Below are 23,370 nucleotides of genomic sequence, written 5' to 3'. Positions count from 1 at the left end.
GAAGAAAAGAAAGGGGGGTGAGTGGGGTGTATGACAAAAAAAAAAACCCTGCACAAACCCACCAGTCCTTATGATGTTTTGGAGCTGTATTTCACAGGAATGAAAAGTAGATCCTGGGCATGTGCTATCCAGTGTTCCAGCCCTGAGCACTGTGGGTATGAGCCCATCCAAACTAGTTGGTCTCTTGCAACCTTGAACTCTATGAAATATCTGGGTAAGGATTCACACATCAGGTGATAACAGATTTAGTGATGGCATTAGTGTAAGGCAAGGGGGAACAACAAAGGCTAGCCTTTACGCTACTCAGGGAAAGCTGTGTTTGAAAGGAATAGAACTGTTACTGGTGAAATCTATAGAGCTGGGTTGCCTGTCACTATTTCCCATCATGCTGCTAGACTGGTGTGAGCAGAACAAACTGTTCTATTGCCATTTTTGATTAAAATTTTCATTACATGTAATGTGAAAGTATGGTACTTTGCAGATGCAAATAGCAGCACAGTGACTATAGATGCTACAAGGGTTGTGCAGGAGATCAGAGAGACAATGGAAGAAGAGAGAGAGTCATATTAGTACAAGATAAAAACATATGGAAAGGATGACATATAAAGAAAATAGAGAGAGCAGCAACTGCCTATCTCATTGTGCAAGAATGAGGAGGTATTAAATGAAAAAGCATATTCAACTTTGAATAGTGAAAACAGTTTTTCACACTCTGAGTAATTAAACAGCATTTCATGTTTCTTTAATGGAATTCATTGCTCTCCTGAGGCAGTAATTTGTAATTGAAGAGATTGTTTTATTTACCTGGGCAATGAGAGTATTTGGTGGTGTGCTGATAAATGGATTGTATCCATGGTTTGACTGTTGTGAAGACTAATCTTAAGTCTCCAACTATAAAGTATCATGCATGCTCACTCAAGGGAGTTTACAATAGGTGGAAGAAGGGGCTGACTGCTTGGGAGGAATACAAGAATGCTGTCAGGTTATGCAGGGAGGAAACAAGGAAAGCCAAGGCAGCCTTGGAATTGAACCTGGCGAGGGATGTCAAGGCCAACAGGAAGGGTTTCTTTAAGTATATAGGAGACAAAAGGAAAACTAGGGAAAATGTGGGCCCGTTGTTGAATGAGACAGGTGCTGTGGTGACGGATGATGCAGAGAAGGCGGAGTTGCTAAATGCCTTCTTTGCTTCTGTCTTCACTGTTCGGGCCAGTCCTTGTGAGACCCAGACTTTGCAGGTAACAGAGAAAGTCTGGGCAAAGCAAGACTTTCCCTTGGTTGACAAGGAGCACGTTAAAGATCAGTTAGATAAATTGGATATACATAAATCCATGGGGCCTGATGGGATGCACCCTCGTGTGCTGAGGGAGCTGGGGGAAGTCATTGCTGGGCCTCTCTCCATTATCTTTGAAAGGTCCTGGAGGACAGGTGAGGTGCCTGAGGACTGGAGGATAGCCAATGTCACTCCAGTCTTCAAAAAGGGCAGGAAGGATGACCCGGGAAACTACAGGCCGGTCAGCCTCACCTCCATCCCTGGGAAGATGATGGAGCAGCTTGTTCTGGGAGTCATCTCAAAGCACCTGGATGAAAAGAAGATTATCAGAAGTAGTCAACATGGATTCACCAAGGGGAAGTCATGTCTGACTAATCTGATAGCCTTCTATGACAAAGTAACTAGATGGGTGGATGAGGGGAGGGCAGTGGATGTTGTCTACCTTGACTTTGGCAAGGCTTTCGACACTGTCTCCCACATCATCCTCACAGGAAAGCTTAGGAAGTGTGGCTTAGATGAATGGACAGTGAGGTGGATTGAGAACTGGCTTACAGATAGAGCTCAGAGGGTTGTGGTTAGTGGCGCAGAGTCTAGTTGGAGGTTAGTAACAAGTGGTGTCCCTCAGGGGTCAGTACTGGGCCCAGTTTTGTTCAACATATTCATCAATGATCTGGATGAAGGGATAGAGTGTACCATCAGCAAGTTTGCTGATGACACAAAACTGGGAGGAGTGGCTGACACGCCAGAAGGCTGTGCTGCCTTACAGCGTGACCTCGCCAGGCTGGAGAGTTGGGCAGAAAGAAACCTTATGAAGTTCAACAAGGGTAAGTGTAGGGTACTGCACCTGGGGAGGAATAACCCCATGCACCAGTACAGGTTGGGGGCTGACCTCTTGGAGAGCAGCTCTGTGGAGAGGGACCTGGGAGTCCTGGTGGACAACAGGATGACCATGAGCCAGCAATGTGCCCTGGCGGCCAAGAAGGCGAATGGCATCCTGGGGTGCATCAAGAAGAGTGTGGCCAGCAGGTCGAGGGAGGTCATCCTCCCCCTCTACTCTGCCCTGGTGAGACCGCATCTGGAGTACTGTGTCCAGTTCTGGGCTCCCCAGTTCAAGAAAGACAGGGAACTGCTGGAGAGGGTCCAGCAAAGGGCAACGAAGATGATTAGGGGACTGGAGCACCTTTCTTATGAGGAAAGGCTGAGGGACTTGGGTCTCTTTAGTCTAGAGAAAAGAAGATTGAGGGGGGCTTTTATTAATACATACAAATACTTAATGGGAGGATGCCAGGGGGATGGGAGCAGTCTTTTTTCAGTGGCGCCCAGTGATAGGACGAGGGGTAATGGGCATAAACTTGAACATAGGAAGTTCTATCTTAACATGAGAAGGAACTTCTTTACTTTGAGGGTAGTGGAGCACTGGAACAGGCTGCCCAGAGAGGTGGTGGAGTCTCCCACTCTGGAGACATTCAAAACCCGCCTGGACGCTGTCCTGTGCAACGTGCTGTAGGTGACCCTGCTCTGGCAGGGGGGTTGGACTAGATGATCTCCAAAGGTCCCTTCCAACCCTAACCATTCTGTGAATTCTGTGAATGCTGAAACGGGAGTACAGAGGTAAGGAAAAGAGCCACATAAAGAAATGACGTTTGTGGTATGAAGGGCGTAGCAGTGAGTAGGGGCTCAGGTGCTGGCAGAGTCAGATTGTGAGACAGCTTAGTGAGGGCGAACATAGGTTTTTCTATGAGATGTGGAGGGAGCTGGAGTCTGTGAAATTGTTCCAGAACAGGGAAGATGTGACCTTCGTTGAGTGCAAGAATAGTTTATTATAGCTGCAGGTAGTAGAGAAGTTGAGATGAGTCATGGATGCCAAAAAGGAGACTCTAACTGAAGTCATCTAGCAAGTGGCAACTAAAGTGTAGAGTAGCAAAGACGGTCTGGCAATTGCTATCTATAGTAAGTATGTAAAATACTGTGATTTTTATCACAATACTGTAATAGTTACATCTAGACTCTGGGATTGATACATTCAAGGACCTTTTATTCTCTTGAGAGTATTATATCTAATAACATCACAGAAAAGGAACAGAGATGTGTTTGAATGCAAGGCCTCAATAGAATGTAAAAGAGAATGAGGAATTTATACTGAGACTTATGTCAGGGAAACTAGTGCTGTGCTAAAAGGCCTGGAGTCATGTTTGGGTATATAAAGCTAAGACAGAAATCCTGCTCCTTGAGGGCAGCACTCAATAGCTCTGTACATTACTGATTCCTTTGTCTGATACTAGCATAGGCTGAGTTGAATTTATGTTTCTCTCTGAGCCACATGTGAAGTCAGTGCAGAAGAGTATTGATAAAGCTTTTTATTTAGTGTAAATATACTTTTTCATATCATGCCATTCACAGCTGGTTCACTTATGGCTTCCCTATTCCAAGAGAAAGAGGGTATGACAGTACTGGTTGCCTTCAGTTACATAAAACATAGTAATTTGTAGCCTGAGTCTGCGGACACATGAATAAGTTAATGGCTGGCAAGCTGTCCTAATTTTGAAGTTGTGAGAACACAGTGCAGCCCCTGACAGCAGTTTTAATTCCTCCCTAACACTAGCACATAGCTCCTCTCCAACGCACAGCTGGCTCAGCACTCACCAGAGTCTGGTCAATCGTGCCCAGCTGCTAGCGTGTGGTTTGCTGTGGGTTTATGCCTCCAGCTTTGCCTCTTGGAGCATCTGTCTTAGGCTCTGGACTATTCACATTTCTTTGGTATCCACCAGGCTGGATAAGTAGTTTAATTATATATCCTTTTATGATTTTATTATGCACTTTTGTGCTGCGGTGTACTTGCACAGGCTGGCCTAGACTCTAGTTCAGCAGCACACCCTTGCAGCTCTAGTAAGCTTGCCCTCCCATTTGCCCTGCCTGTACCAGACAGCTGGCTGGACAGCTGTTTTGTAGAGCAGCACACTATACTTACTGGGGTTAAAGATCAACCTGCATAAAAACATAGGGTGCTTGTCAGTCAAATTTTCCTGTTGTGGGTCACAAGGTGGGCACATAAGCATGCTGGGGTACTGTTGCTTGTGGTCGTGGGGAATATGTATGCATCTGAGTAACAGAAGGGAAACCTGAGAGGCATGGGCAGTACTTGCATCCAATATGAAGGCTCAGGTTTTAGTGTGGCAGAGGGGAGAAGGGGTAGAAGTTGCTGCAGCCACCTGGCCCCTTCTGATGCAGCATGGTGGGAGGATGTGGTGTGGTGGAGCAGGGCATGGCATGCCACGTGATGCTCTAAGTGCATCTCTTCCTGCTGCCAGCTCTGTATGAGTGTCTAGATTAACACTGGCTGAAAGAATGAATGTTTTTCTGTTGATCAGCTCCTCCTATGGCTATGTTTACGTCCTTTATCTAACTCTTCTTATAGTTATTCCTCATTTTTGAATAACAAAATACTGGGTCTGGCTCTGCTCTTGTTGCCCAGCTATCCCACTGCATTAGAAAGATGGATTGTGAACTGAGTAAGCTTCTTGCAACTCCATAGTATGCTGCTCAAGAGTATTCAGTTTGCTCAGGACTCGTATGAAACAGACTTGAGAATTAGGCATGGTTGGCAGTTTCCCTCGTGATTCCTTTACTACCATATCTGCCATGCTTATGTGTGGATATGATTTAAGATCTCTGTTTTCTCTTTTTAAACTGGACCTCAGGATGTCTCTGTGCCCAAACATGGGGGGGGGGACGGAACGGACGGAAATTAAAACATTGGTTAAGTGTCAGGAATCACCAGCCCTCCTCCCATGCTGTTCTGCTGGAGCAGACAGGCAAAGATGTCCATGCCATGTCCTCAGACTGCTTGCTGTATTTTTAGACTGTGCTGTAAGCACTTTTCATTTTGAATCTTATGAAATTCATGTCTTCCCTCAAATTGGATTACTTAAAACTTTGAATTCCCTGTCCTTACTGCCTTCCTTGACACAGTTTTTAACACAATTAATAAATTTAAATTAACTCGTGCTGGTCCTGCAAAGACACCGTCACTTAACATTATCATTGCACATTAAGCAAGGTTATAATAAATTAACTAGGTTTCTATTCTCTTGCGGTTTGTGTGTACTCATCATTATTTTATGTTATGGAAATTAAATAATTCTTCCCTAAGTTCTAGTTAATGTGAACAGTAGTTCAAAATGCAGTTGCAATGTAAAAATTAAAGACAACTAAAGGAAAACTGCAAAGACTGCAGTAGCTGCTGCTTTCTTATGCCTTGAATTGTCTAGCTCTTGATTATGGATTCTTTGGTCTTCCTTGGCTTTAAATGAAGTTGCCAAACACTGCAGACAAGTGGCTTGAAAGTGAAGAAACACGGAGGCAGGGCTGGGATTTTTCAGAAGAGCCATAGGGGATGCACAACAAGGGCTCAGTCTGGGATGCTGCAGACTTCAAGATTACTTTTGATGCTTAGTAGATAGGATTCACAGGGCTTAAAAGCTGACTCTTTATGGTTTGGGAAGGATCTTCTGTGAATTCAGCACAGGGCTTTCTCACAGTTTGTGTCTCTTGCTCTACTTGAAGCATTGGGCTTCTTCACCATTTTTTTAGTGTGTTTGTCTGTGATACTGAACTCTCCCAAGTGGTAGATTTCAGGTACTGACATGTCTTGCTCTCTTGTTAATAGTATTTTATTGCTGCCAAAATTTGAGGGCTTTTTTATTTCTCTTAAATTAAACTTTTCAATAATAAAACCATTCTTGCCCAAGTAGAATAGCAAATAGTGTAAAGTAGTTATTGTCTATTAATAGTGATGGTTGTGTTCACTTCTTAAATCTGTAATGGTGCTTGTCAGTTCTTTATTTCACCTGTGATACTGGATTTAAAAGCTGAGTGGAAGAGAGGAAGGACAGGAAAAACATTTCTCGTCCTCCCTTTCACAACATGTTCTGCTCTTTTCATTGCTTTTATACTGTAGGTTTGGTGTTTGCTTCCTTTTATATGCCTTAGTGGTTACTTGTGCAATTTTTGCCTTGTACTTTTTACCTCCTTATTGTTTTGTCTTTTCCTAGGAAGTTCTCTTTTCTGTTTCTAAGATACTCATTTTGTTACCAATCCAAACTATGCTTTTGTTCAACTTGCTATGTATTTGCAGTATGAAAGCAACATGAGCAACGTTCACTTAGGCTGTAATAACTTTATGAAATGCATTACAAGCAAGTATTATTCATGAAGAGTCACTGTCAGATTCAGAATAAATTCTCCATTCTTACATGTATGCAAATTTTTGGGTCTTCAGTAAATGCAGATAACCACTGAGCTCTTCTTACTTTCATTTAAAAAAGGACAAACATGAACAAAATGCTGATTTAGAAGGGTACCCTTCTTACTCCTGTTTCTGCTGTCTTCAGAGTTGTTAGCTGTTCTGCCTGTGTAGCACTACCAAATGGTGTTTGCCAGATTCACACTAAATCCATACAGATTTGGTCCAACAGGAGCTCCCCAGGAGTGTCATTTGTAGCATCTTCTCTTCCTCAGGAGACTGCAAACTACAGACTCAGTAGTCCAAAACTATTTGATATCTTTCTCTATTTCAGTCTCTACCAAAAGAAAGAAACTTGAGTATGACTTGCTCTCTAGAGATTGTTAGTCACAATCAACCCATATCAAAATACCTTACTCACTGAAGGGTAGTGGCAATAAGGTTTTATTTTATACATGGCAATGAACGAATTGCCATACATGTCCTTACTCCCCTCTTCTCCCTCATATTTATGTTGTTACACAGTTTTATGTTACATTTCATTACCTTTCATTTTATAGGTACATGGACTGTGTGCATCTGTTCACAGAGACACAGAATTACAGAGGAGAATTAGGTCCCATATTATTTAATATTTTTCCCTTACAGGCATTTAACTACATTGCTTTCTCTGTTAGTAAGGCGTTCAATAACGGACTGTCATGCTCTTTTAAAAAAGCTGAACTGAGTGTTTTCTTCAGGTGTAGATATTTTCTAAGCTAAAGTGGCAGCTTGTCATATGCTTTTCTTATTTTTTTTTATTTTGTTTTATTTTTCTCCTCCATTTTCTTTGCTGAGAGGTGAAAGCTATAAACTAACTTGGGTCAAGACAATGTCTGCCTAATGCTGCATTTGTATGGCAGTCTATCAAAATGCTTTTATGGAAAGATTTCCCCTGTACCTACACAGAAAAAAAATTTTTGATTGGCAGAATAGTTTTTGTGATATTTGGGCATAACATCATACCTGTATGTCCAAGACAGCAAGATAGGCGTCACTGGAGTATTGTTATGCTCAGAAGAGGCAAGTGGTGGCCTGTGGCTGAATAGATGTTCGCAGTGGCCTCAGCAAGAACATGTACACAGTGCTGGAGGAGGTGAGAAACTTGGTGGTTTTCCTGATGCTTTTTGGGGTAGTTGTTAGTGTAGCCATAGCATATGGTAACCCAGTGTTCAGTATAGCCTCTGTCTTCTGCTTCCATCTCTCACCAGGGTGGGTATACACAGACCTGCTGTGGCAGAACACAGAAGCCAGTCAGCAATGGAGACCTTTCTGGTAACTTCATCTGTATGCTACGAATTTACACTTCATGTACATCCATGTAATTCCACTTATTCCGTTTTACTGTCATCATTAGTGTGATGGGCTCTTCTGTTTTATTGACTGGTAACCAGCATTTGTTTTTCACTTCCCTGAAGTTCAAGAAACTGGCAGATGAAAAAAAAAACAACACATGAGTATGTGAGAGTTAACTTTTCTCATAGATTTCTCCAGATGTGTCAAGTAATGCATCAGCTCTTGTAGTCCCAGTTACTTGCAGGTTAAATCTAGGATCAGGCCCTGAAACAGGCTGAAATTGTGACTATCAGACAGGAAATATTCAATACAAGATGCTGTAGAAACTGTACTTTGAAATATTTAATGCTACCCCTTATGGTTATTTATTTAAACACTTTCAGACTAATGAGTATAGTTTGACCAGATGATGCTTCTTGGTAAATTTAGGTTTCTGTCTTCAGTTTTATTCTTGCTGCTGTGATGACAGCACTTTTGCATGAAAAATAGTACAACAATTTCCTGTCCCTGTTTTTTTTGTAGTGTTTTGGAATACTGAAGGATAATATATCAAATCTTTCAAAACAAACAAAAAACCCAAACACATCAAAAAACAACCTTCATTTAATGAGCATCTTGTAGGAGTTTTTCTGTTGTTTCAGTGATGCAACAGATGATGACTCGGAGGAAGGGAAAGGGGAAAGGGGAGGAACATAAATGACTAAATAAATGTACTTCTTTAGGATGCAAAAGGGAAAATAAAATTAAGGACAAGGTGAGGTTTGAATTTACTGCTACAAATTTTGCTCTTCTCTTCACTTAACTGTGACAACGCTGCAATTCCTGCTTAGAGGATGGCAAGAAGATGGAAGTACAGCATGTGAAGTAATGGCAAACCATCCCCAGAAGACTCATCTATAACTGCACAAACTCAGCGAGTGCTGCACAGATGGAAGTGTGCTGCACAGCTGGGGAGTTTCTTCAGGGAAATGAAGAAACAACCCTAACACCTAGCCTGGTTCTGGAAAGATCAATACCCATAAGGGATCAGCATCTGCTTTAGCAGGCTAAAAAACAATCTGAGGCAGATGACTTAATGCTACAGGAAGGTAACATTCATCATGATGAAAAAATGGAAACATCTAATATAAGTTGGTCTAAGAAGACCTGTCACAAAAGTTGCCTCATGCATGTATGTTGCCCTTCATGGCTAGGACAACATTACTACGTGAAAAGCAAATGCAATCTGGAGGATAAGTTTTCGTTCCTCTAAAATTGGAAAAGAGTGGGACAGTAAGTGGCTGTTGTGATATCCACAGGGGAACTGAAAGGCCATATTTGGAAGCACAGGTGACTTGTGAGATCACCAGTAAGAATGGAGACTAGAGGTCCAGGTTTGAAAGACTTTGGGTCAGTTTTTCTCTCCAAGGCTTGTCAGCTGTGTGCGTTGGACGTCAGGGAGGAGAAACCAGTTCCATTGATCAGACCACAGGGGAGAGTGAGTGTCAGCAACATCTCATTTTTCTGTGTGCTCTTCCCATGAGCTTTCCAGGTAGTAGTACCTCTTTGTAGGGCAGGATTTGGCAGTGGTAATAGATCTCTGAGCTCTTATCAGAGCTTTATTTCATGCAGTCCTCAAAACACTCGGAAGAGAACAGTTGCATAACCATTAAACATAAGGTATGTAACCTAGAAGGAATTACCAAAACACCTATTATGTTATGCATCTTTTCTGGTCTAATTATATAAACATGCTTTATTATTTATGAAACTGCATCACTTCAAAATTTAGTACCTTGTTTCCTTTCTGTCTTTCTGCACTACTAAATTTTGCTCTTAAGACTTTCAGAGCTGCGTTTTGAGCATACAGATTTAGGACAGGACTGGTCTCAAGTGGCACTGTAACATTAAATATTAAATAACTGATTCAAACTGCAGCCAAGAGGAAAATCGGATGACAGTCAAATCTTAAGCCAGAAAATTGAAGAGGAAAGCAATAAAGATTTCTCAATTTATCATACCTGCTATTTTGCGCATCTTAGTGAGCTGTGCGTAACAGTCTCCTTCCTCAAATAACTTCTCCTTAACCATAGTGCAGGAGCTATTTACCATTTGCATGGTTGTTCCAGTCTAACTTGACAGCAGTACCATGCCAAAAAGGGCAAGAACATTGTTTTATATATTTATTTTTAATTAACGCTCTATATATCCACTTCCATCTGCCAGGCTTTGCAGAAATGCAGCAAATTCTCATTGGAGAAAACTCGGGAGGCAGCAAATTGGAGCAGAGGGGCTACTGCCATCAAACATAGTGTCACACTTGCAGCTTTGTATGAGACTAGTTATCAGGAATTAAGATAAGTAAAGATTTAGTGGAGGGTACAGACCATTTGAAGCAGAATTGCACTTCTGTCTGTTTTCTGAACCCATTGAAGGTATGCCATGGGGTTGTCCTATGTGCTAATTGTGTTTCTGATCTGCTCTGTGTTTGGGTTTTCAGTGTATAGGTCTGTCATGATCTAAGGACATAGAGATGTAGGATTTAATAAAGCTCTTAGTTTATTTTAAAAGACCTGTATTAGGTGAAGGAGATTGTGAAATTCAAATTTTGAGTAGAAATTTAGAGAATTTTTGAGTAGAATTGTTTAGAAATCTCTCTAAAAATTTGCAAGTGAAAACTTATGTCCATGCATACCAGCAATGCTTCCTACTGTGTGCTTCCTGAATTCCTGAAAAAGCTAATGTTTCAAAAGAAGGTGGCAATTTGTTGCTTTACTCTTCTAGATAGTGACGCAGGCTGTGGAGTACCACAATTCCCTAGCAATTCTGTGGGATAGCACTGCTCACTGCTTGTGTGTGAGCAGGGAAGGCAAAACATCCAAACAGGTCGCTCAGAGTGAAACACAACAACAGCTGAATTGTCATGTGCCTGATATAAAAACACAGTTTTGTGCAACTTAGACACTATAAGATTGAAGTCTTAATACTGTGAGCTCAACACTTGTGATACAATACAAATGGTCTTAGGTTGGGATTTGTGAGACTGTTAAAGGTGCTATTAGTCCTCATAGGTTTTGAATGGATTAAGCATTATTTTTTTATTATCTTGTATTTTTACATAGCTTACTGCCTAAAAAAAAATATTATCTTTGTGGGGTTTTTTGGTTGTTTTACAGGAGGAGGGTTGCTGTTTGTTTGATATTTGTCTAGGGTTTTTTTCTAACCTAAAATGGAAGCTGTAATAGGTCGGTAGACAATGTCACAAATTTTAAGAAGTTGATCGAAAAGTTCAGAGTCCGTTGGTTTTGGAATCATCCTCTAAATATCTCCCCTTGGACATAACCATCTAGAAGGAATGTGTACCTCTGGCTGTGTCAGGAGCAGCATTAATTGGATTAAGTCCCCTTGAGCGAATCAGAAAGTTGAAGGCTCTGGTGCTGTGTTTAGGGGAGCCGAAAAATGCAATGTGAGGATAAAACATGGACTACTTTAAGTCACAGTGGGCACATGGGGAACTTAGCAATGCTTCCTGCTTAAAAGAAATAAACATTCAGTGTTGTTTAAGCTCAGCCTCAGAAATGCTCCTTTGAGCACTGTCACAGTGAGCATACTATTCACAGGCACAGGAAATCATTGGAGCAAAAATAGCTTTCAGTCTCAGCTAACGATGGCGATAAACCAGCTACTGGCGATAAACCAGCTACGTGCTCGCCCAGTTGAGTCAGATGGTGGGGATTAAAATGAAGGGAGAACAAGCTGCGTGATAGCAGTTCAAGCCTTCTTGTCTTCTCCAGAACCAAGGCCTGCACCTGTGGAGTTTGCGTTAGGCTCAGTTTGGGTTTCAGCCCAAAGCCTGAGCTCAGAGGCCTGTCAGCCACTGCCAGGCATCGAGCAGCAGGTGACTGAGGACAGCAAATCTGAAATTTTACTCAAGTGAATTTCCATGGGTAAAACTTCAGGAGTTTGCAATTTCTCTGAAAATAGTTTTCAGAGCCAGAAAGCCAGTTTCTTCGCCTGCAGGGAATGTGGTGAGCCCATGGCTAGTTGCTAAGTATGAGGGAGGTTTTAATGTTAACTGTTTTGAAGTGTGGCATTCTTACATTGCTGTTTGTGGCCCTGACTGTAGCAAATGAGCAGCAAAAGCATCTTTGTAAATAACAGCTACAATTCTGGAAGCAAAGTGTCTGTTCTAATTTTAACATTTTGTGTCTATTAAGTTTCACGTTTGCTTGTTGAAAGTGTCTTGGATAACTCTGTATCCTTGCACACTGTTGCTGGGGGGCAGGCACTGGTTTGGCATCGGAGCTGTAAGGGGTATGTGTTTGGGGTGGGGGAGGGCTGTGTGCTGCCAGGGGAGGGCTGCAAAGCTGGGGGCTCTGCGGGAGTGCCTGTGTCCACAGCCCAGCCGGCCAGTCTTCCCACAAAAGAAATGGAAGAAAGGGAAAACTGCAGGAGCAGAGAGGTCTTGTGCCTCTTCAGCCTTATTCTTGGGAGAAGGGGCCCTTTTCCTGGGAGTGCAGCCATGCTGAGCTTGCTCGGCAGGAGAGCAGGTCCATGGAGAGGACATTGTCTTTCTGACGCAGAGCACAAACCTCGTGTGGTGGGCTCTGCAAAATGTGTGTGTATATATATGTGGTAGGGGCATCCTTTGCTTGAACATTGTTTGAATAATTTGTTTTTATTAGCTGAAGTTTAATTTCACATTTCAGAGCAAAAATTTGGAGGGAAATTTTAAGGACAAAATTAATCAGTGTGGTGAAAGGAACCTGGTTAGACATATACATGAAATCAATAAAATGCTTGCTCAAGTGTGCATTTAAATAGTTTTTGCTGAATTGGGCATGACAGGGTATGCCAGATTAGTTTGCAGAGGCTCTTCAACTTTTCCATCTTCTTAGTGTTCTCTATCATGCTGAAGCATCTTTAAAATTTTATTAGCAGCTCAAAGTTAAAAGGGTTAAGAGGTTAAGAAGCTGTCTGTACTCTGGATCAGGAATGCACTCAACCTGTTGCACAAGAGCAATCAGATCTGTTGCTGCACTCTTGAGAGGCTCTAAAGCATTCATTTTAAGACTACATTAGAAAAGAATTTCTTTTTTGTTACTGAAGAGTCACTTTTGGCTAGACTCTTTGCTGCAGCTTGTCACATCCATATTTGAAACACAACAAATGGCTTGATAAGCACCAGCACAACCTGAAGGATTTGTCAGAAGGGTCATGTGTAAACAGGTTTGGTCTCCCTCATCCTGAGCTCAAGCAGACCAAACACAAGCCTTGTTTGGCAGGTTAAGGAAAAAGAGGAAAGAGAGAGGTGGGCCCATGCGAACCTCACAAAGTACAAGGCCAAGTGCAAGGTCCTGCACGTGGGTCGAGGCAATCCCAAACACGACTACGGACTGGGCAGAGAATGGATTGAGAGCAGCCCTGAGGAGAAGGACTTAGGGGTGTTCATCGACAAAAAGTTCAACAAGAGCGGGCAACATGTGCACACAGCCCAGAAAGCCAACTGTATCCTGGACTGCATAGAAAGAAGGATGCACCTTCAAGGGAGGTGATTCTGCCCCTCTACTTGGCTCTGGTGAGACCACACCTGGAGTACTGCATCCAGCTCTGGAGTCCCCAACATAAGAAAGATACGGACCTGCTGGAGCGTGTCCAGAGAAGGGCCATGAGGATGATCCAAGGGCTGGAGCACCTCTCCTATGAGGACAGGCTGAGGGAGTTGGGGTTGTTCAGCCTGGAGAAGAGAAGGCTCTGGGGAGCCCTTATAGCAGCCTTCAAGTATCTGAAGGGGGCAAACAGGAGAGCTGGGGAGGGACTTTTTACAAGGGCATGTAGTGACAGGATGAGGGGAAATGGCTTCAATCTGGAAGAGGGTAGGTTTAGATTAAATACTAGGAAGAAATTTTTCACTCTGAGGATGGTGAGACACTGGAACAGATTGCTCCGAGAGGTTGTGGATGCCCCATTCCTAGAGGTGTTCAAGGCCAGGTTGGATGAGGCTTTGAGCAACCTTGTCTGGTGGAAGGTGTCCCTGCCCATGGCTGAGGGGTTGGAACTAGATGATCTTGAAGGTCGCTTCCAACCTAAACCATTCTATGATATATTGTCATATACTTGTATGCATGTATCACCTTTATAGCATTTGAACAATTGGAGCAAGTCGATTGTCTTTGGCAGACTCAAATAGTACCTTGTGGCTTTTGGCTCTGAGGTTTTTCCAAAGCTCCAGGAATTGTCCTCTAGGGGAATCCATGGCTTTAGCACAGATCTACAGCAGTGGCAGTGCTGTGGCTGGTGTGTGGAAAGTTAGATTGGGAAAAAATTGGTGTTTCTGAATTTGCTTGTTTCAGGAAAGGACCTTCTTATTTTCTTTGAGCTGATAGCTGCAGCAGATGCTGCAATCAGAGTCTTTCAGACATCTGTGCAGACTTGAAAATCCCTGACACTCACCATCTAAAATTTAACCATTAACTTATTTCGAATTCTTTAGACTGCCTTTGAACTCCTCATTGGAATATTGCATCTCCCAACAGCAAGCTACAAATGTCCTCAAATATGTTATGAAGTTTGCTTGGAGAAATGTGAAATAAAGGTGATATTGAGGGGATTTTTAAAACAAGAAAACTCTTTGTGAGCAATTTATCAGAACTGTTCAGATCTAGGAGTGAAAGAAGGGCACTGGAAGTGTTCAGCAGTGAGATTAGGTTAGACAATTTTTCACTCCTAATATTTTTATTTTCAGTGACAGCCTTCAAACTTCCACTAGCTGTGGTATGTAACCTTGAAGTTAAATGGCAGGTTTCCTAGCTGTGGGACCAACCTAGTAAGAAAAGTTTTACCCAAATAAAAGCTTCCTTCATATTGCTCTCCTTGCTGTTTCTTCCATACGTGTGAACTGAAGGTTTCTACCAGCACAACTAATGTTTTGCCTCTGAGTGCTCTCTCTTACTGCAGTATCTTGAGGGAACTGCCAGCATGAAAGCTGCGAGCTATGTTGCTAGTGTGACTGAACCCTTGAAGGGATTAGTATTTGTATCATCAATGGAATAAATTAATCTCTGCAGTGCCGTGGAGGCTACAGGATAAGAAAGAGTTTCTGTTCAGCTGAAGTATCACACTTTAAATCTCATTGATGTTCTTACACTCTCCTGTACTCAACTTGTCAGAGGGTTATTTATGTATGACACAACTTCTTTCTAAATGCTTGTAAAAGTAGCTTCGAAGAGGAAGGTTTGGATTAACCTTCTTTTACATAGGAGCATTTTCAGTTTTGAAACCGTTCCAGTAATGTCTGAACAAGCTTCAATGCCAATTAACCGAAAGCTAATAGTTTTGCCAGTGGAAAGTGGTAAGTGCTGTAAAATATGTAATTGAAGATGATTCACATTGCAGTGTTGCCTCACACTAAGGAAGCTAAATCTCATCCTGTTATAAACGTTATGAATAGTACCTCACTCGTGTTTATGTCAGGCATGTTTGTGTAGTCACTCCAACCCTTGGAAAAGAACCCAGGAATTCCTCTAGGAATTTACACTGCATAAGGTTTTGATTTTATTTATTTATACTTCCATTGATGCTTCTTTCCTAAGCCAATAATGGCCACAAAAGATAGGAAGACACTCTGTATGTCGTCTTTTATTGGGGAAGGGAGAAAGATGTAGAGGAGAGGATGTTTTCGTATTGAATCTCCTGCTGGTTTTTCTCTTACTGTCCGTGGCATCTTGTTCCAAGCTTCTAGTTTGCCTCTATCTGAAAAGAAAAACTAGAAGCCCAGCAATTATTTCATGTGTACTTGAGAAAATGTCGAATCATCTTTATCAAGGAAACTCTTTGGAAGTGGATGCAAATTGTGGATATGTATCCAGTATACCTATCTGACACAAATGCACTCCCTAAAACCAAACATGAAGTGCTGGAATCTGCAAAGTGAAATACCAGCTCATTGTGGGTGATGCTTTTTATTACTAAAGACTGTATGTGATGTGCACCACTCTAAGGTCACCTGTTGAAGGCTTAATAAAATTTCTTATTATCATTGTCCTGGTGTCTAATAAGAGTGAACTTCCCTGCAATAGTCATGCAAATTGTCCTCTGTCCTCCACTGTCCTGTTATTTTTCAGGAAACTTTTAAAAACTTGATTATCCTTGAAAATTTCTTTTTTCATGTCATGTTTAGGTGAAATTAGCCAGTATTTTCAGAGGGCTAATGGGAGGCCAAGAAAATCAGGCAGATGAGTACAATGCTTGATAACAAAAGGTGCAGAAAACCAGTCCACAACTTTGCTCCGAATTCTGTTAATGTGACCAGGGTGTGGTGGTTTGGCAGTGCTATAAGAAATCATGTGTTGAACTGTAAAGTATGTAAACCTGATATCCTAGAGTTAATCTCTTCTACCTTTTGCAGGTGGAGATTTACATTTTACCTTTATATATTTACCTATGGAGTACGGTTCCTGAAAAAGGTAGGCACTTACATTATTATGCTTTCATAACAACATCTTGCAGATCTGTGTGAAGTCTCATATAGGTATAATATAAAGCACGGGCATAAAACTTATGTTCACAAAGAATAAAAATTAAAATTTAATTTGCATTCATAAAATGAGTTGCTACTGGCATTGGTAAGGAATATAAGATCTCATCAATATTTAATGGGGTAAAAAATAAATAAATCGGTATAGCAACATGCCTAGTTCACTTTATTACTTTTCATTATAGGCATTAAGCTAGCAGTAAGGCTTACCAAAGTATTCATCTAATTTTCTGCATCATCCTTATTTAAATGCCTCTGGCAGAGGTTGCATTTTATTAACAAACAAAATCCGTTGGTGTTTTATAAAATGGTACTTTTTGCCTGTTCTTTGTCTGATGTACTGTGGGAAAAAGTTTCCATGGAGTTTTCCATCAATGCTGTGTTTCAGGTGATTTAAGCAGAGAAAGGTATTGATATCTCCTAAATGCCTTGGCATAGGTCTATTAACGCTGCCATAGGCAGTAATACAGATTTATGGTGCAAATTCGTTTTACGATATGACTGGTTCTCAGAGCTTTTGTGCAAGTCAGGCCATATTTGTGTAATTCTGAGAGGTGAAATTATGGGACTGTGTGGTCTCAGCACGTTAATGTAATCTTACTGTCTTCGTTATGGGCAAAAATTTGACATGAGAATTCTAGAGGCTGTCCCAGGTGCCAAGGAACTTGGTGCTAGCAGGACTGCTGATGTGCCTGTGTGGAGAGGGGGCATCAGAGCTGTTCCCAGTTGTTTAGCGATAGTCAGCCTCAGAGGAAGTGTGTGCACCAGCCTTCCACATGGACCAGAGCAGTGTGTAATGTGCTACCTCTCCCTGCCTCCTTGAACACTTAAACTTTGTGTGTACTTCATCCATTAACACGTTGTATGGTCGTGATCTGATATTCTGTTTTCTGCCTTTGATCCCATCCATGTCTGGGGTATGAAATATGACAATATTTTTAATAAGCAATTCTCACAATCCATAGAAGGTTACTTGGCCTGCAGGTGTGTAGAGATCGCGACCATGGGTTTATAGGATTCTGTAATACACAAGGAGACGGAGACATTATCCTCTGAATTCCTCTACTCTATTACAGATCACCACAAATACCACAAAAATCACCATTAGCTAGTGTCACATAATCACTACTAGAAGGCATACCTATGATTAATAAAGCAAATCTTTCAGCACAAAGAAAGTGTGTGTTCTAGGAAAAATTCTGAATACCAGCATTTCTAAAGACTAAGAAGAATACAGTTAATGTGTGCTTCATTGCAAGCCATTGTGAGCTGTTTCTAAAGGCTGAGTTGACATGCAAAGTGCAGGATGTCTTCCTCCCAGTTCATCATATCGCTGCAGTTTGAGGAGGGCTGGCTGACACACATGGTTGTTTGAACAAGGTGTACTGTTGCTTGCTTAACAAGCTTAACAAGGATCGGTTGTGTAATTTTGCTGTAATTTTAACTTCCAGTGTGTTTAATTTTTACAACGAGAACTTGTTCATTTTGTAATTATGTTTGTATTGTTAATTACTCATTTTCACACAGTGTTGTAAATGTCTTGCATCATTTTGTGCTATAGTCATTATTCCAGTGTTCTGCTTTGTATACTTGGGTCTTTCACATGGGAATATATGTAAATTGACAAAATTATGATTGTGATTGTAGTTGTATTTACACCATCTCCCTAGTTACATTGTGTAACTAAAAGAAAGTACAGGCTTTTTGCTGTTCATCAAACACCAGAGATTTTGCTGGGGGTGTCCAGTTCGGGGGGAAATCTGGCTTTGCAAGGAATAAAATCCACTAATTGCAAAGAAATACATAATTGCTTCCTTAGGAAGCCAGTGAAAGAAGTTGAGCATAATAAATCGTCTTACAAATTTGATAGAAAGACCTTTCCTTCAAAAAGCTGTTTTGTCTGGAGAGAAAGTTGCTTTCATAGTCAGCAGTGTCTTGCTCTCCCTAAAACATTATGCCCAACGCATTGCCTCTCTTAGAGTTTCTTCATTGGCTCTTGAATTGCCAGGCAAAAATATACTCTGACTTCTGTATTATTGCCCTTCCCTCCCAACCTGACCTAGTCTCCTTGCAACCTGCCACTCCTTTGCTTTGCTGCATGTGTTGCTGACCTGTTGGTTCTTTTTTTGTTCGCATTTGGCTCTCTTAAATGTTCCTTCCTTAGTTTGGGGGTGAAATTCATCTTTACCTGCAAGGCTGGCACAGAGCCCATCAATTACTTAAGGAACACTTTGAGCTAGTTTTGAGGTCCTTTGCTTTGTGCTGGCCCTTTGCCTAGAGATGAATTTCAGCTTTTGGATTCTTTCTTTTTCATAATGCCCACAACACTACTTTGTTTTCTACTGTCACCTTCCCTGTTTGCCGAGTAAAGCACTATTACTGCATCACTGCTATATCAGCAGAAGACTGGATGTCTGTGTTTCCTTGTGTCCCACCAAACCGCCTGTGGAAGATCTAACCAGGATACTCTGGCCAACTACCATTCTTGCAGAGAACGTCATTAGGTCTGTGGTGGCTTTGTAGAGCTGACAAGCTTATCTGGCTTTTGGGGAAGATGTGCCCAAGCATAATAAGTAGTAATTAGTGAGCAGAGTTATCAACTGTGTTTTAGTTCTGAAAGTGTGACGCTGTCAGCATGGGACACATGATGACGATAGTTTATTTATAGAATGGAAGTAACTAAACTGCATTGAAGTTTTACCTTTGCCTAGCTATGGCGTCTCACAGGGAGGAAGAGGGCTGGGGTTTGACCTTTGCTTCTCACTTCCCTACAGAAGCACATGAAAACTAATAAAGCTGTCATTCGGAGCAATCTTAGCTCTCTCTAATATGCCATGGCAAGCTTGTCTTTATTACTGCCCATTACTGCATTTAATGGCTGATCTAGATAAAAGAAATTCCTGCACCCAATAAAGCAAGCTGTAAGTCTTTGTAGTAACACCTGCATGTGATACGATGTATCAATTCTTTTGCCATGCTATAATTGCCAAGTAGGTTGCTGGAGGTTTAAAAACTTGCTACTTACTGCAAGCTGTGTCTCTTCATCAAACTGTTCTCTTGGATTTTGCCTTTTTCCAGTGACCGATATATGCTGTTAAGTCATAAATAAATTTAAAAAGTCTTACTTTTGTTAAACAGTATTTTCAAGAAAATCTCAATTCACCGGGAAAAAATGTCTGACAAGGCTTTGTCATCAAATTTTGCTCTTTAGCATAAGATAGGTTCTCTTTAGCAACAGAACCTATCAACCTATATGTTTTAAATAAGTTTTTGTCTTAGTGGTGTCAGCAGGACACTTAGATTGGACCATTTTGCTGAGTACAGTTCACCATGAACTCAGGAAAATCCTTTAAGTTGGGAAGGCAGAGGATTGGCTTTAGGGTGTCCTGCATGTGGCTGTTTGATGCAGGCCATGGTATCATGATCAGGTTCTGATGTTGTATATAATGGGTTTTAGCAATGTGAAATGCACAAAAACTTGAGCTTCCACCCTTCTCTCTCCCTCTGTCCATACTGACATCTGCTCTCCACAGCCTCTGGATCATACAATAGCTGCTTCACAGCACTCTTCCCCACCTCCTGCCACCTCCACTGCTGAACTCTCAAGGCAGGAGACTGTTATGGAGTTTGCACTGGTCTTGTCCTCCATGCCTCGTGACTCAAATGGGCATATGTTATCAACTCTGCCTTTGTTGTGGTAACATGTCCTTCATCAAGTGACAACATATGAATAAACTTCTTTCTTTTAACGTGCAGTTGATGGCATATGCCATATCCAGCTGCTTTAATTGGTTCCCTTTTCTTGGGCCTAAAGAAACAGTCGTTTGTTAGAAACAGTGCAGCTTCTACCATTGGTGTCTGCCTTCCTCAGTCAGGAGGTGATTTTCCCACAGCTCCACCCTGCAGTTATTGGTACATCTTATAAACATTTGGAATATCAAGGAAGTACATGCCCATTTGAAGAGTTACAGTGAAGTGAGAGAATTAAGTCTTTCGTAAGAGAGTGGAGAAGGCAAGGCAGTTGCTTTCTTACTCACAAATGGACCACACACAGAGGAATAGCTCACAGCCTTCCAGATACTCAGCCAAACTTGCATCACATACAAACTGTGTGTTAATATGTACGCATAAAAGACCAACAGACTTCAGTAAAATTTTTACCATAGAATTATTAGTATTTAATTATCATACTAGACATTCATCTCTGCCCCAGCTCTTGTGTGCCTTCAGCCGTACTCTCTTTTGAATCAAAATAAGTAAATGAACATTACAAAGCTGCAACGTTTAATTTTATTAAGGGTTTTGCTGTCATTGTCTGTAACTAGTGAAGGGATTAATGACATTTCAGTGTCAAAGCATCTCGAAGATGAAATTGTTTCCTTGGTATTGGTTTCTTTTTAAAATATTCCTTACAAAATTCTGCTTCTTCTCTAATTTAATGCTTTCAATTGCAGCTATCTTATTTATATTAACAAGTGGTGTAATAGTGGGATTAGACTTTCTGCTTCCCAAAGAGTCTCTCATTGTTGAAGTGCAGCGTAGTGTATGTTTGTGTCTGTTCTTCCAAACCAGAACATTCAATTTGATGAAAATAAACTGTTAACTTTCTAGGTAATGAGTATAAAGCAGAAGTTGGGAGATTGATGGATTTGTCACACCACCCTGTAGCGCTGTGTGTTTCAGGACATGCCCTGCCATCAGGAGCACACTCTGCTCTAGGCTGAACTCCTGTCTCCTGCAGACTTCGCAGTGCAGGATGCTCCATCCTCCTTCACAGCATGGTGGCTATTGCACTGAGGAGGTGAAATAGGTCATCGTAATTAGGATTTGAAGTCACCTCTGTCATTTCTGAGAGGTGAGAGAGGGACTTTATCTATCTTCCATTTGTGAGAAGAGGAGATCAATGTAAATTTGTCAGAGTTCAAGTCAGTTCGCTTCTCCCCTCAAATATTGCCATTTTCAAGGGCAGATTTGGTGATGAATATTTTTCTATGTGAGGAAACAGACTGAGAGACCAACTTTCAAAGAGAAGGTGAAGCTTGCTTTCACTATTCACTGCCAACTCCATTACTAGCCGCTTTCCACAGCAGATGTAAGTGATTTGGGGCTAAAGAGTGACTGGCCCACAAAATCATTTAATGCAAAGCATTCACCTTCCCATCCACTCCTCATTGTCCCCATCCTTGGCAAAATGACAAATGACCATCCCATCTTAGTTTTCAAGCTTCTGAAAGAGATGTTAGGTCAAACCTTGCTACATTTTGGCATTACGGACCAAAGCCAGTCCTTTCATGGAAGTGCTTCAGTGCTCCATTTGAAGTGAAGCACAAATTAAAATAGCTTTGTATTTCATTTAGAACACCTGCAGACTCTCCCCAGAGTAAATATTTACTTTGATTTTCATTTTTATTTAATTTTCCTATGTCACACTTTTCTTGTAATTTATATGCATGAAACCAATGTTGGCTTTGCTTCTAGTTTTACTTCTTTAACCCATTTCCATGATTCTTGATTTTAAATTAAGTGGTGAAAAAGGTGATTTTATTTTGTTCCATGGGGTATTTAGATATATATATATACAAGATATAGAAGATAAATGCTTAGAGTAGGTGATCTTAAATGTAGATCTTAACAAAAGAGCAAATACAGAATTTTAAGCTAGCAGTAATCAAGAGTAAAGACAATGATAAGAAATCTGATACGAAGCTAGCATTCTTGTGTGGGTGGTACCAGAGCCCTCGTAGTGTTGGAAAGATTTTCATTTTCATGGATAACGCATTATGAGATAGTGCTAATTAGTGGCTTAGAAGACCTCTGTCCAAGTTGATCTGTGATGTCAGGACATTGAATCTTACACAGAGGTATTTGGCCTCATATGCCACCATGACTGTGGAGTATGATTAGGAAAATACGATATGGCTCTTGATCTTCCTAGGAGTTGGCATAATATCCTGCATGCTCCTTTACCCTGGTATTAAATATGCTACAGCATTCTTTGTATCTTTATAAATCACCAAGATTTGAAGTATAAAAGATAACTAACTGTTTATATTTCTACTTTGATCACATATATGCAAATTCTTCCCCTTTCTGACTGCAGCTGAGATTTTTCAGCACATTGCTACCATTTGTTTCCTTTGTGTGTCTACAAAACGCTTCCATGCAGAGCACCACACCAGTACTGATGCCAACAAGACATTAAGTTCCAGTGACATTAAATTGACTGCTCTGCTTATCGCTAACATAGGGACAAGATAACATTTTTGTTTTCTTCAGTAATATTTGCAGTTAAATCAATGGTGGCTTGGGTCATGAACAGTTAATGGTCTGATTGTGCTCCCATTAAATAGAAAAATTGGCATTAGCTTCGGTGGTAAAGAAACAGAGCAAGGAATTCAGGATTGGCTTGTTGCTTGCTGATCCTTGGTGGTAAGGAGTATCTGTATAATTCTGTAGAATTAAAACCTTTTACAAACATCTGGAAGCAAAGCTTCCAGGTGACATATGGTGAGTTTTCACATTCAGTTTCTTTCCTTTAGTTGCCCATGAGAATGACAAACTCATGAAAGAGCATGAATTCCCTGCAGTAGAGTCTTGTGAAATCTATATTGAGACTTGGGAACCTGAAGTTGCATGTAGGTATCCTGCTGGGAAAAGGACCATCTGCCTGGAAAAACAAGTAACTTTTAACTTGCTCTTTTTCAAATTTACTGTTGAAGTAAGGCTGATGATATGAGGATGCTGTGGCTGTATTTAAAAAATGCCAGGTGCAACACTCTTCTGTAGGTATGCAGCTGATTGAGTGGCAGTTCTGCATCTCCCTTCCTAAGGAGCCATCCCCCCACAACTGTCTGCCATGTAATTGCAACTGCTAGTGGTGCAGATAGATTGCAAAACAACATTAAAGCCATATTGAAGTGTAAATTTGACTCCACAAACCTACTCAAGTGATGTGAATGTATGGTGGGCGGTTAGAAAAAAAGCGGTATCGTATGGAGGAGAAAAAAA

The 23,370-nt window shown here is 41.2% G+C and overlaps 1 protein-coding gene across 1 annotated transcript in view; it reads left to right on the top strand.

The window, feature by feature from the left end:
- The window catches only part of CERS6 (ceramide synthase 6), a 159,036-nt gene that overhangs the window by 79,026 nt on the left and 56,640 nt on the right, over positions 1-23,370 (top strand). Inside the window, exon 4 of the mRNA XM_009894647.1 lies at positions 16,234-16,291. Coding sequence (XP_009892949.1) covers positions 16,234-16,291 — 58 coding nt within the window. The remainder of the gene's footprint in view (positions 1-16,233; positions 16,292-23,370) is intronic.

The sequence above is a fragment of the Charadrius vociferus genome, unplaced genomic scaffold (genome assembly GCF_000708025.1).
Source record: "Charadrius vociferus isolate BGI_N301 unplaced genomic scaffold, ASM70802v2 scaffold161, whole genome shotgun sequence".
In the NCBI taxonomy this organism is placed as follows: domain Eukaryota; kingdom Metazoa; phylum Chordata; class Aves; order Charadriiformes; family Charadriidae; genus Charadrius; species Charadrius vociferus.
Note: the sequence above shows the minus strand (reverse complement) of the source record. Positions and strands in the feature narration are given on the sequence as shown.